The sequence below is a fragment of the Anoplolepis gracilipes genome, chromosome 14 (genome assembly GCF_047496725.1).
Source record: "Anoplolepis gracilipes chromosome 14, ASM4749672v1, whole genome shotgun sequence".
NCBI lineage: Eukaryota > Metazoa > Arthropoda > Insecta > Hymenoptera > Formicidae > Anoplolepis > Anoplolepis gracilipes.
In genome coordinates, this window is record NC_132983.1 from 5872650 (window position 1) to 5886083 (window position 13434).

Genomic DNA, 13434 nt, shown 5'->3' on the forward strand with positions numbered 1-13434 from the left:
ATCACAGCTCAGCGCTCTTCTTACGTCGTGAAAATCCTTGGCTCTGATTGGTCGATTTATTTACGGGCTTACGGTTACCAGTGAACCCTTTTCACGCGTTACAGCCTTTAGGTGCAGCGTGTTGGTATTTCTCCCGCGTCTTTTCCCATGAATGACACGAACGTCGGTGATAAAGTATAATGTGCAATTAAATTTTATACTTGAGATATACACTTGGGGGGAAAATGTTGTAAAATCTAGAAATCACTTTATACAAAACTCAATTGTCAAAAATATTTTATAAATATGTAGGGAAAGAGAAAGAGAGAGAATCCCTCTAATTTCAAATTCAATGTCGAAATCATGTGTTGAGAATAGAGAAGTTTAATTTAAAGGGATTCGCGTGTGTTTACCTGGTTTTTTTCTATCTTTGTCTTCGCCTATGTGTTTACATCAAGATATAAACCAAAGTTCGAGAAAATTTGTAAGATTTATATTTAATATACTAGTGTTTTTATAAGAATAATACAATTACATGTAAAATATACTATAGTTATTTTTTTGGATATCTAAAAATCTTAACTTTTGCCACTGTATATAAACTTTAACTAAATTTCTAATTAAATGAAACAGCAGAATCTATTAAAATATTAGAATTTATTATATTAAAAATGTTTTTTTTTTCCTTTTATTATAAATGAATGTCTGTAACAATGTCTGTAATAATAGTCAACTGTTAATTAATTGCTTCATATTAATATCAATGACATTTTGCAGCTAATACTAGAGTTTCATACTCGAGTATAAAAACATAATAAGAGAAATATATATCACTGATTAGAAGGAACAAGATCTGTATAAGCTCATGAGTAACGTTAAGCAAGGATTTATTGGTGTACACGTGGGTATGTAAATGATTCAAATATAACTTATAATTATTTCCTGCATTATTATACTAACAATGTTGTTATTCTTTTTTGTCAGGTGCTGGACAGCACTCTGCATCTCTCAAAGAAAAATATCAAAAGTTGTGTCACGAAGCATGCAAAGTGGTAAGATGATATCTTTTCAATAGTAGATTCTCTGATCAATCAGAGATGATTTTTTTCTTAGCGAAAATATTTAGATATTTTGCAAACTATATTTTGTTAACAAATTAAAACTATATTCTTTTCAGTTAATTTCAATTTGCTTTAATAGAATTTTAATTTGAGATTTAATAACAAAGATACATGATGGAAAAAATTAGAAACTTGCATAAAATGATTTTTGCTAATAAAAAATCTACTTCAAATTTTGACAAAATAATCTGCTATTGAAAGAATATTCAGAGGTCTTGGAATAATACTCTACATATAACTTTTAAATCACTTACAAATGGTTTTTCTTCTAATTTTGTGGTTCTCAAGGGATGTCAAAGTTTGACATCCAATGGCAATGCGTTAGATGCAGTGGTAGAAACAGTGATGGTATTGGAAGATTCTCCTATAACAAATGCTGGATTTGGATCGAATCTCACCTTGAATGGAACAGTAGAATGCGACGCGAGCGTGATGGATGGCACTAGTTTGCATTATGGTGCAATCGGTGCAGTTAGTGGAATAAAGAATCCAGTTTTTCTAGCAAAGCGTTTGTGTGAGCAACAATCTATTAAATTTGCATACGGCCGAATCCCACCTAGGTACACAGTCAATGTCATTTTATCTTTAAAATATTAATAATTATATTATGATTATATATACATATATATACATCTCTTGTACTAGCTTTTTGGTTGGAAATGGTGCACATATTTGGGCACACGAGATGGGCATACAGACATTACCACCAGAACAATTAATATCAAGTATGCATAATTAGTATAAGAAATCTTTATTATATTGTAGTAAATTTATTTTTTTTTTAATTTCTCTGTTTAAGTTCTATTATTTACCATCTCTTATTTATATATGATATACTTATTTCTAATGAGTACAATTAATCAAACATTTTTAATATTGCATTCCAGTGAGAGCTCAGAAAATATACAAACACTATAAAAGAAAAGTGGAAGATTGTAGTGTAGAGGCTCAAAAGGTATAAAGTTATTCAATGTGATTTAAATAAAATCATCATTATTTTTATTATTAGAGATTATTATGTTGCAGTGTGCTAAAAAAAGGATGGATACAGTAGGTGCAATATGTGTTGATGACGATGGGAATATTGCTGCAGCTTGTTCAAGTGGAGGTATAATTTTGAAATATCCTGGAAGAGTCGGACAGGTATGATTAATTCATAATAGTTCTTGTGTAATACAAGTTAGAAGAAATTGTCCGTGAAACACAGATACAACTATTATATCAATATCTATAAAGTTTTTTAAAATTTTGATATAATTTTTGTATGTAAATTTTTACATCTATTTTATTTCTTAAGTATTTCCTTTCTAGGCTGGAGTGTGGGGTTGCGGCGCTTGGGCTTGCAAGGATACTTCTTATTCGATAGGCGCTAGCACGTCAGGTTGCGGAGAACATCTTGTACGCACCTCGTTAGCGCGTACAGTTGCAGAAGCCATTTCCAATACCTCTTGTCCGACTACGAGTCTGCATCGAGCGATGAACGTAGATTTTATCGGTGCATCGAAGGTTTAACATAAACAATCGCGCGATGATTAACCAAAGCAATGACAATCTTTCCTCGTTTTTCCTTTAGATTCGAAATTTCTCTATGGGCTCGAACAGAAACTCGGCGGTGTCATCGCTATACGTTATTCGCCACAAGAAAGATTAGGCGATTTTCTTTGGAGTCACTCTACAAATTCCATGATAATAGGTTACATGAATACATGTCAAGGTGCAGCAATGGTAGATATTTCAGGTTTTTCTAATAATTTTGCATCTTTTTTTATGATATATATTTAGATATATATGTGGAATATCCACATTCCTGTAAAAATATTGATTCTTTTTTTTATATTATATAATATCAAATTAAATTATTTGCATATATTAAAAAGCACATTTTTTTTTTATAGAGCTACATGTCGGTCTTACCATCGCACGAAGTAGGTAAGAAAGCTCTCGTCGAAGGTGTATGTTTCAAGCTAAAATCTGAAGCAGAGTCTAAGTAAGATTATATACATTACCTGTGATGTAATAAGATTTTGTAAAAATTTCTTAGCCTAAAATACTTTATATACGAAATTTTTATACGGATTCACACTAATTTGTTTTATGGAGTTCACACATAATAGTACTGCCACGTTGAATCGTTTTACATAATCAATTTTGCAAGATACATACATATTGTATTTTCCGAAATTTTTAACTTGTTAACTTGTGCATACAAATACAATAAATAAATCCTGATAACAATTTGAAAGTAATTTTTATTTACATTATAAATTATTCTCCATCCACCGCAAACAATTTAATATATAATTATAAAATTATTGTAAATATTTAATATATAATATATATAAAATTGTATATACATATATACATAAGGTATTCAATTTTATAATTAGTTCAGATGGAAGTAATATTAAGATTACTTTCACTTTTCTTAAAAGAATAATTATATAGATATATAAAGATTAAATCTTTAATCTGTCAATTATATATTAGTGATACTCTGCTAACTTTAATCGATAAATTTATATATTTTTCATAAACTTGATTTGTAATTAATTTAATAAATATATCTGATATATCACAATTACAAACTGCCTATATCGTTGAATCGCTTCAGTTTCTCGGGAAATACGTCCTTGAAGAGTACTGGATCTGCACGGAACTCGACTGATTCCAACGGCATAGTTCCATAAATAGAGGAGAATTTGTTTATACACTGTGTACGTTCCACCATGTGTGTCAAATCCGCAGATAACATTTCGGTGTTGGTACATTCAGGACATCGGAACTTCTTCTTTGGTGTTACCTGTACAAAGTTTATTTTTTGAAAAATGTCATCCTCATAGGACTAGGGCTTAAGAAATGTTTGCTTACCTTTATTGGAGCTTTTCTAGTAACATTTGCTACTAGAAAATTCATCGCGATGTCTTCGCAATTCATGTGTTCGTCGACCCATTCTTTTATATCTCCAGGCATGGCTGTTGTATACATGTAATTCCAATACTGAACAAAATCGTAGATAAAGTTTTGTACAACAGTATAACATTTGATAGATTAACAAAAATTGTGGAGAAATTATAATTTACTTTGTTAGTTTAATTTTTGTAAATTCCTGGTGGGGATAACAAGGAAAGGATATTTGGTCTTTTTGTTTTAGCTAGGAGAAATAAAATCCAAAAATTCCTATAACAATATCTTTTTGTAGTCTGTAACATGTTAAGGAAAAACAACAATAGCAAAATTAACAACAAAATAGGATAACAAAATTGAATTAATAATTTTTAACCGAAAAAAGAACAACATGCAATGTTTATAATATACAAGCGTTTGTAATATATACCTTATGGTGAAAAGCTGCTCCTGTTAAAACCATAGAGATGCTATTTGTCCATTCGCTCTCATATTTCCAACAGTTAGTGCTATTATCCCACATATGTATACGAGATGGAAATCCAACAATTCTGTCTGGAAATTCCCTCCATACCTAAAAGTAATCAAGATAAATTTCATTGGTACTGAAAAGTAAATTATGGAATCTTTGAAAGAGAGATTATATAATATAAATATAAAATGCTTCATATTCGAGTATACTTCATAAGCAAATTCCACTTCATCAGCAGTTAACATAATAATATCATCGTCTATCGACAATACTGCTTCGGTTTCAATTTCATCGTACGGATAAAATCGATTCGACAATTTATTTTCCTTCGTTTGGATCACTTTTAACGGCTTATTCACTTTCGGCCATCTCGCAGCTATATAATATTAAGTTATGAAAAGAATAAAATTGATAAAATTAATATGTAAATTTAATTATGTATAAATAGATTAAAAGCATGCAGTCAAGATAAATTAAAATTTCTTACAAGGCGGTGGATTTTTATGCTGATTATTCCAAATTACCAAAACTTTAGACAAACTCGGTACTTTTACAAGTTTATTAATCAGTAGGAACAGCAATTCCAATCTGTCGTATGTTAATATTACGGCAGTGAAGCCGCGTGTTTTAGGAGCAGTTACCGGTAAAAAGAGTGGTGAAGCTTTTCCCTATAAATGAAACGATTAATTTGACATGTGAAAAATTTGACAATTTATTTTGTTTCAATAACTCTTCCATTCTATCCACCTTATAAGATGGCACGTTCCAATATGTGTAATCTCGTGTCAAATGCGGAAATACGCGATCCGTGAGTATTTCTAATGTAGTTTCTGTGATTTTGTCCATACCGCTGAAATAACGATCGTAGAGCCATGCATTTTGTTCTTGCATTTCCGTGATGCGTTGGTGAGATATCTTTTTTAACAATTGTATTATTAATAAAATGTCGACTTCGCGTACAAAAACAGCAGCTCTGAAAGTAACGAAAGAAGGGAAACATAAATTAATTCATAAATATAACTGTATATCATTAGACAAACTAGATTTTAATTTATGTTATTGCTTACTTAGTCCAATCGATTACATCGTGAAATGGCATCATTAGAGAATCGGCTATAATCACAGGTATACATCCAGCTGCCATTGCATCCAAAAGTGTGCTTTGGGCAAGCCTAGCGCCGCGGATTATTAGACAAAATGTTGCCGACTGAGAAAGTATAAAAAAAAAAAAAAAAAAAAATGTTCATCATTTATATATCGAGAGAAAAAATTGCGATAATTATTATAAATATATTACTTGCAAAATATCAGGATACTTGTACATGCTTTCGCCGACGCAACGTATTGTATTATTCATGGGATTAAAATGTAAACATGGACCTAGCACCAGAATGTCCTTTGGATATGTCGTTTTCACTTCCATTAAATCTTGTTCAAAAGCAGTATTAATATTGATTTGTGAAGACATCACTAACCATGTTCTGCGATGCAAAATCATTTTTTGTATTACAAATATCAATTGTACTATATACATATGTTGTAAAAATCAATACATATATATAATTACCTTCCATTACTGTAATTTGTCTTGAGACTATTTACTAGCGGACTATAGACTGGTAAACTAATGTCAAAACCAGGCCTGTATGTCAACGATGACATTCCAGCACCTGCAATCATTGCTCTTCCCACTGGCACATCAATGACAGTGTTGTAGTCTGGTACACTTCCAGATACCATGTTGAAAATTAGATGATTCTCTCCTGTATCGTTCCAGCTACATATACATGGTAATAAATTATATTAATAAAAAGTGTAATTATTATAACAATTAAAAGTTCTAATGTTTAAGATGAAACACTTACAAAGGTAATGATCTTAATGCTTGAGAGACCTCTTGCAATCTTAATCTGTTTTGATTAAGAGTGTCGATAGAAGGGACAAAAATACAAGCTTCATTTGGATTAGGAGTATAAAATTTACTGTTGATAATAGCATTCAGAATTTGATAAAATTCCCTCGTCATCTGATTTGTTATGGGTCTACCTGCCGAGTCCAAGTATATCTTGGGTGGATAGACATATACCAAAAGTTTATTTCCCTGACTCCCGCATTGATATACATTGAAACAAGTGAAATATGTGCAGGAAGAGTTGGTGGCGTTGCTTACAGCCAAGTTGGCAGATAACATTTGAGCAGGTAGAGCATTTATGTCATTCAGCGTTATAGGAATATGCTCGGAATGTTTCTGTATACTCCCAAATTTGAAAATATGATACACCGAGATCAAAACAACAAACAGTGTAAATACTAACAAACATATCACAAATATATTGTGATAATGATACGAGATTCTGTTGCTTTTATGTGATATACGTGTCGAGGGTATCATCCTGTATATGTTTCATCAAATATTGCAAGCTATAATCATATACGCTGCAAATCTCACATACACCATAAAATATTTCAATCTTTCCTGTGGCACTAAACTCGGATGTCTGCATGGGATATATGCGACATTTGAAGCATTTTATGTCATGTGTAGATATTCCGGTATATACAATATTGTGAAAATAATCCTCATTATTAAGGTCTCATTACATTCTCCCTTATCTTTCACTTACAAGTGTCATTACACTGTCAACGCAGATACTTGTAATACATATATATATGTATAAATAAAATGTATATATATATATATATCATAAATCTCTATCATAATTTGTTAATTTTATTTTTTTTAATTAAACTATATATCCAATCAGTTGTCAATACAAAACTGCTGATTTCATTATTCCTTTAATAGCTTCCATTCATTTGTATTCGTATAATAACGTACGCTCCGTTCACCTTTCCGCCACAAAAACTGACATATTATTTTCTTTCACATTCTCCCTTTGTTTCTCACATCTCATCGAACGTGTCAATTTTGCAATCAAAATAAAATTACATGCATTTGTAACGTCAATAGATCATACGTGTTATTTACACCCTCGTCTTTTTATCCGCACTTTCTGCACCGGGAGTGCTCTTCTAAAGGTGCCTTTTCATGCTGACAGATCACGTGATCGAACTTGACGGATTGGTAGTTTTATGTTTGGTCACGTGATGTATTTCGACGCTGAAAATGAGCGTCGAGCGTCAGCATGAAAAGGCACCTTTATTAGAGGGTCTCTAGTTCGTTGAAAACGTCAGCCGCCAGCGTGAACAACCGCCAAGTGACAGCGCGTTTGCCGCGCATGCGCGCGAAAACCCGGCCCGAATAGCAACACTGGCGTGGGACGGCGAGAGGGAAGATGGCGGCGGTGACAGGCTGGTGACAATTTGATATGGGATGGGCGTCGCGTTGAACGAGGGAGAGCTCGCAGCCTTTTTTTTCCGGCCGTGATGATAATGAATGGTGATACCGCGGCGTATAAACATGGCGATCATTTGATATCACAGTCGTCTTCCGATCCACGAGCTTTGCTGCTGAAGAAGACCGTGCGGGGGGTAGGATATTAACGTTTCGTCTCGTACACACGCCCGTCGAGGAAACGTCGATAGTTTTACATCGGGTTAAACATCGTCGTCACTTTTGCCCGCGGCATCATCGGGAGGAGCGTACGTGGACTGTAAGATGGCCCGGGAATACGATCATCTGTTCAAGCTGCTCATCATAGGAGACAGCGGTAAATATACACCTTCACCATCATCATCACCATACTGTACTTATGTACGCGTAATTAAAGAAATCGTCAGTCGTGCATTTTTTTTTCTCTCTCTCTCTCTCTCTATGCGTCCGTTTCTTTATCTCTTATCTCTCTCTTTCTTAGTAAATTTCGTTCCGGGAAGTGAAAAAATTGCAATAAAAAAAAAAAAATGACGGATCGCGCAGTCTTTATACGTCAAGTGTTGTGTGATGCTCGTTGATGATCGCCTATCATTATCAATAGTGGCCAGTTGATTAAATGATGAGTCTGATGATATGTATACATTGTCCACTGCACTGTTGGCGTAGCTTAGATAGATTTTATGATGTGAAAATTGTTCTTCCTGCGGGAGAGATTTAGAGCAGTGATAGGGGATCGCGCACATTGCAATATAGAGAGAAAGAAATGTTGAGATAATGAAATGACAGATATTTATCAGTATATTTTTTTATCATCTCTTCATTTCTCATAATCAATTGTTTTCATTATTGATATTAGTTTTTGAATATAATATAATATAATAAAAGATTTATATATTTGTATCATAGATGTATATATTTTTTTTTTTACTTTAAATAATTATGTGATACAAAAATATGGTGTAACACATGGGAATATGTATTTGTCACGGCACTCTTTGTTTATAAAAAAAAAAAAAAAAGTATTTGTATATTTTGATAAACATTTTAATAAACATGTATAATATATATTTCCTTTTGTTTTTAAGGTGTAGGTAAAAGCTCGCTACTTCTGAGATTTGCCGACAATACTTTTAATGGAAGTTATATAACTACGATAGGAGTGGACTTTAAAATACAAACTGTGGAGATAGATGGTGAGCGAGTAAAGCTGCAAATTTGGGATACCGCTGGGCAAGAACGTTTCCGGACAATAACCTCAACCTACTATAGGGGAACACATGGCGTTATAGTTGTATATGATGTGACTAGCGGTGATACGTTCGCGAATGTTAAGCGATGGTTGCATGAAATCGAACAGAATTGTGATGTGGTTAACAGGGTACTTGTAGGAAATAAGAATGATGCACCTAATCAGAAAGTGGTGCTAACGGAAGATGCACAAAGATTCGCCAATCAAATGGGAATACAGTTGTTTGAAACTTCTGCCAAGGACAATATTAATGTCGAGGAAGTACGTCACTCTAATTTCTCTCTATTTGCTTATAATTTTGTACGTGTATATATATATATATACAAAATTATATTGTATATAATTTTAACAGATTAAACTCAAGCTCTGTTTAATTATTGCCATTATTATATCGTATAATAATAAACAAGTAATTATTCGCCAAAGTTTAAGGACTTAAATTCTGGCGAAAATAAAATTGTAGATGATTGTAAACAAATTTTTAGATATATATTTTCTCTGAGAAATTTACAATAATGCGCCATTTGCAGATGTTCATGGCAATAACGCGGCAAGTGTTACGGACCAAAAAAGAGCGCAAGGAGCGGCAAGCCATACAAACCAACGAGACAGTCAATCTGAGAAAAAGCACAAAACAGCATAGGAAAAAATGTTGTTAGCGAGCGTTGTATAAGCATGCTACTCCCTATTCACAAAATATTATTTGATACGATAATTAGGACAGAATAAAACAGAGAGCGTGTGTTAGTATCACTAGCGGACATGAGACGCTGGAAACCCTGATATTTTCTAACTTCAACTTTTTTGTGAGTTTTGTATTCCAATTATGATACCTAAGATTGTGTGCTAATTGAAAAAAAAAAAAAGGTAAACACTTTTGACATTAATATATATATATACATATATAATATCGTATTTAAATATCGAGCGAACGCGTAGGGCTTATTTAGTGAAAATGTTTGTCTACGCGACATTCCTTTTGTGCTTTTAAGTGCGTGCTGCGTTTAAGAACAAAGGCCTATTCGTTTGTAACATTTACAAAAGGGTAACTTCTCACACACACACACACATATATATATACACATGCAAATATTGAAAGTTACTGTTACATAAACGCGCGCGTTTCGTATCACGTAATCGTTAAATAAAACGTAACTAATGAACGCTTCTTTACGAAACATCTTTCGCTAATTTTTCCAAAGTCATTTTGATCAATGCATAGAGTTTTGCTTCACATTTGACAATGAGTTACCATATTTTAAATAAATTGTATTTAAAGTGAGTAGGGTTAAAGTTTCTTGAACAAACGAGCGACAGATATTATTAGCTAATCCAAATAATTCGCGTAGAACATTTTAGTAAAATTAAGGTTCCTGTATATGTATTATATATATACATATACATATATATAGTTTGATGACGCTTTCAGTGCACTCTAAAAGATTTGATCAAACATTAAGGCAATTGAATGTATTAATTAATATACAAAAAAGACTGCATACATGTTTGAAAACTAAAAAGCTACTTGGTCATACGAAATTCAATATATTTCCTACAATATTCAAAAGACTGTCGTAACGAATCGAAAACCAATCAGGATTTGATTTACAAAAATTTAAAATAAACATATTTATAATTTTTTCTTGTAAATTTTATAATTAAATTTTTCTTACACTAAAATATTGTATATAGATTTTGAGCATATATATAGAATTTGCGTGTATATGACGACGGCGATATTTAAAAATATTTTTTAAATAGTAAAGTTTTTTTAAACATTTAATGAAACTATTAAATGCAATCTTCTCTGATAATTGAAAGTGATAAATTCTCTCCAGTAAAATATATATATATATATATGTACTCTTTAATTATATACTTCCAAGATATCAGAATACGCAGTATTTAGTTGTGCGGATTAATAAAATATTCATTCAACAGTATTATATATATGTCACCTTTTAATTTTTAATATACGGTCTAATATGTATGTATCTGTATGCATAATAGCGGCTCTATACCAGGAAAAGAAAAGTTTATATCTACGCGTCCGAATTTTATATATACTCAAAGAGATATATAAATACACAGAAAAGTACTTTTAAATTGTCCATGCATTTGCGACGCACATATACACACTCTCACATACACACAGTTTTATATTTATTGCAGAAGGGTAGATAGCAAGACGATAAAATACGAATAATGATCGGTCATGTCCAGCTATGACAGAAGCTGTCTGTATTAATCTGTGATAATAGTTAAGATAATGTCGCCAGCTGCCACTGTAATACTGCTGCGTGTACCTACTCCCTGCTCCCATATAATTGTTGTAATTAATATCATTAGCCATTTTGTTTCTCTCTTCCTCTTTTTTTCTTTAATATCAATTACATATCTCTCCCTTAGAGGCAATAAAGCGGCATCATTCAAAATGTGTACATATTCTCTACTTGCCAGTTTTAGTGGCATATTATTCACGAAGTATTTCAATCGAGCATATTCATCTTGTTTACTGTTATACAGTTACGACGTTGTAATATTATTATACATATTACGATTTCAAATAAATAGGAATCTACATGTATGTATTAATTAAGTATTGCTTTTACTCCTATCTTTATTGAGTTGGAAAATTTCTTCTCAAATTGGACACTTCTTTAAATAATTTAAAATTTTTATATAAATGAAGAGAAACGCTACTGATTAAATAGCAACGGATGTGCACACGAGAAGAGGAAAAACAAAGAAATTTTTCAAGGGACTATATAATGGTTCTTAATATTATATGCAAATTATTTTTAATTTATAAAAATGTATATCGTGTGATTTTTTTAAAATGAATTATGAATATATATTATTTCGAAGAGCCGTTTCATCGATACAGAATATAATTATATAAGTTTTATATACGCTGTTATTCGTTAGAGATAGACTTTGTACGATAACATTCTTGCTACCGGCCTCGTCTTTTATATGCGTTTTTTTTTTGTATTAATCCGATTTTTTCTAACTTTTCAATCGCAGTTAATGAAATTTATCGTATACAATCATATTATTATCATATTTAATTGCTTCGAGATAATTTATATTATGCATTAGAAAGGAAAAATCGATATCAATTTCAACGAATATATGTATAATCTATAAATATGCGTGTGTAATTTCTTCAGGGTACACATGTGCTTTGGATCGATCGAAACGCACTACTGACATCTCGAATGTGCAGCATACGATCCTGCAATTTCATTAATTAGCGTGCAAATCGTCTCAAGTTGAATCGCGCTGCTTCAATATCCCATCTGTGCCAGTATAAATGCGAGCGATCTTTTCGAAAAAAAAATCCTACACGTACTTTATAATGTAAAAATTGTATATATCAAATATTATATAATTATTTAAATCACATGTGTATCTGATCAATATAAAAATCATATATATATATATATATTATCTTGTTACACATACGCTTATGTAACACATCTTTAATATAGTTTATTACAGAAATTACACACCGTCTTGTAAATTATTGTTTTATGGCTCAATTTTCTACAGAATTTATTTTATATCCTACAGAGAGTTTATTTTGTATCTTTGACAGGCGGACAATATTTGGGATTTTTTTAATTATATAAAACCACACAGTTGTTTGTATTATATATTTTTGTGTAGTCTTAGTTTCCCAGCAAGAAGTGACTCCATTAATTCCATTGTGTGAGCCTCTACTGTGTCTCAACTTATCTCGATATTTACGAAGGATTTTATTATCTTCTTTGAAGCTATATATGTGTTTTAAACGGGATATTTGTTTTCCCCGATGTATTTACAGTCTGACCTCTTATCCTACGACAAAAAATATATACACATTATTAAGACGATCCCCAGATAGCACAGAAAACTAAAAGATGACGAAAAGATGTCTTTTTTAAATTATCTTTCTGACAAGGCTAAAAGATGTCTAAAAGGATATCTTTCTACCTACAAAAAAAAGTTATCTTTTGAAAGATGTCTAAAAGATATCTTCTAAAAGTCATAATTAATTTTAGTCGAAGAAAAGATGTCTTTTTGATCACCTTTTCGACAAGATAAAAAAGATCTATTTTATAATATATTTTATAATATTGTTCCTTTGCTTGCCGCTACGTGGCGTATTCAGACTTAAATAACTCGTATTCAAGTTTTAACATGTATATAAAGCCTAAAAGAACAGATATTAAAAGTATAATTTGAATTATGTCTTTTTTGTTAGTATAGCTTCTCATGTAATCTCGACAAGAGATTCAGAACATGATGAAAATAGATGGATTATATCCATATATGCTTTATTTTATTGAATCAGTGAATAAACAAATTTTTCACAAATAAAGGAAAAAAC

The 13434-nt window shown here is 31.6% G+C and overlaps 3 protein-coding genes across 4 annotated transcripts; 2 read left to right on the forward strand and 1 right to left on the reverse strand.

Annotated features, from left to right (window-relative positions):
* The first annotated feature begins 134 nt into the window (after positions 1-134).
* Tasp1 (Taspase 1) lies at positions 135-3335 on the forward strand. The gene is made up of 10 exons (XM_072906467.1): positions 135-463; positions 757-884; positions 964-1031; positions 1389-1660; positions 1746-1825; positions 1988-2055; positions 2127-2243; positions 2412-2595; positions 2674-2825; positions 2996-3335. The coding sequence occupies exons 2-10, from the start codon at positions 845-847 to the stop codon at positions 3089-3091; spliced, it is 1077 nt and encodes a 358-aa protein (XP_072762568.1). The 5' UTR covers positions 135-463; positions 757-844; the 3' UTR covers positions 3092-3335.
* A 25-nt stretch (positions 3336-3360) lies between these two features.
* Sotv (exostosin glycosyltransferase sotv) lies at positions 3361-7494 on the reverse strand. Of its 2 annotated transcripts, XM_072906460.1 has the most exons (10): positions 6342-7493; positions 6044-6253; positions 5774-5957; positions 5544-5683; positions 5224-5449; positions 4964-5144; positions 4686-4852; positions 4435-4578; positions 3969-4097; positions 3361-3900 (listed from the first exon to the last, which is right to left on the reverse strand). In XM_072906460.1, exons 1-10 carry the CDS (start codon positions 6866-6868, stop codon positions 3679-3681), a joined length of 2130 nt encoding a protein of 709 aa, XP_072762561.1. In that variant the 5' UTR covers positions 6869-7493; the 3' UTR covers positions 3361-3678. The 2 variants fall into 2 exon arrangements, with proteins under 2 accessions (XP_072762561.1, XP_072762562.1); XM_072906461.1 differs by lacking the exons at positions 3361-3900; positions 3969-4097 and adding an exon at positions 4136-4300 and having other exon boundaries at positions 6342-7494.
* A 260-nt stretch (positions 7495-7754) lies between these two features.
* Rab35 (RAS oncogene family member Rab35) lies at positions 7755-12569 on the forward strand. The gene is made up of 3 exons (XM_072906468.1): positions 7755-8147; positions 8896-9320; positions 9590-12569. The coding sequence occupies exons 1-3, from the start codon at positions 8096-8098 to the stop codon at positions 9716-9718; spliced, it is 606 nt and encodes a 201-aa protein (XP_072762569.1). The 5' UTR covers positions 7755-8095; the 3' UTR covers positions 9719-12569.
* The last annotated feature ends 865 nt before the right edge of the window (positions 12570-13434 follow it).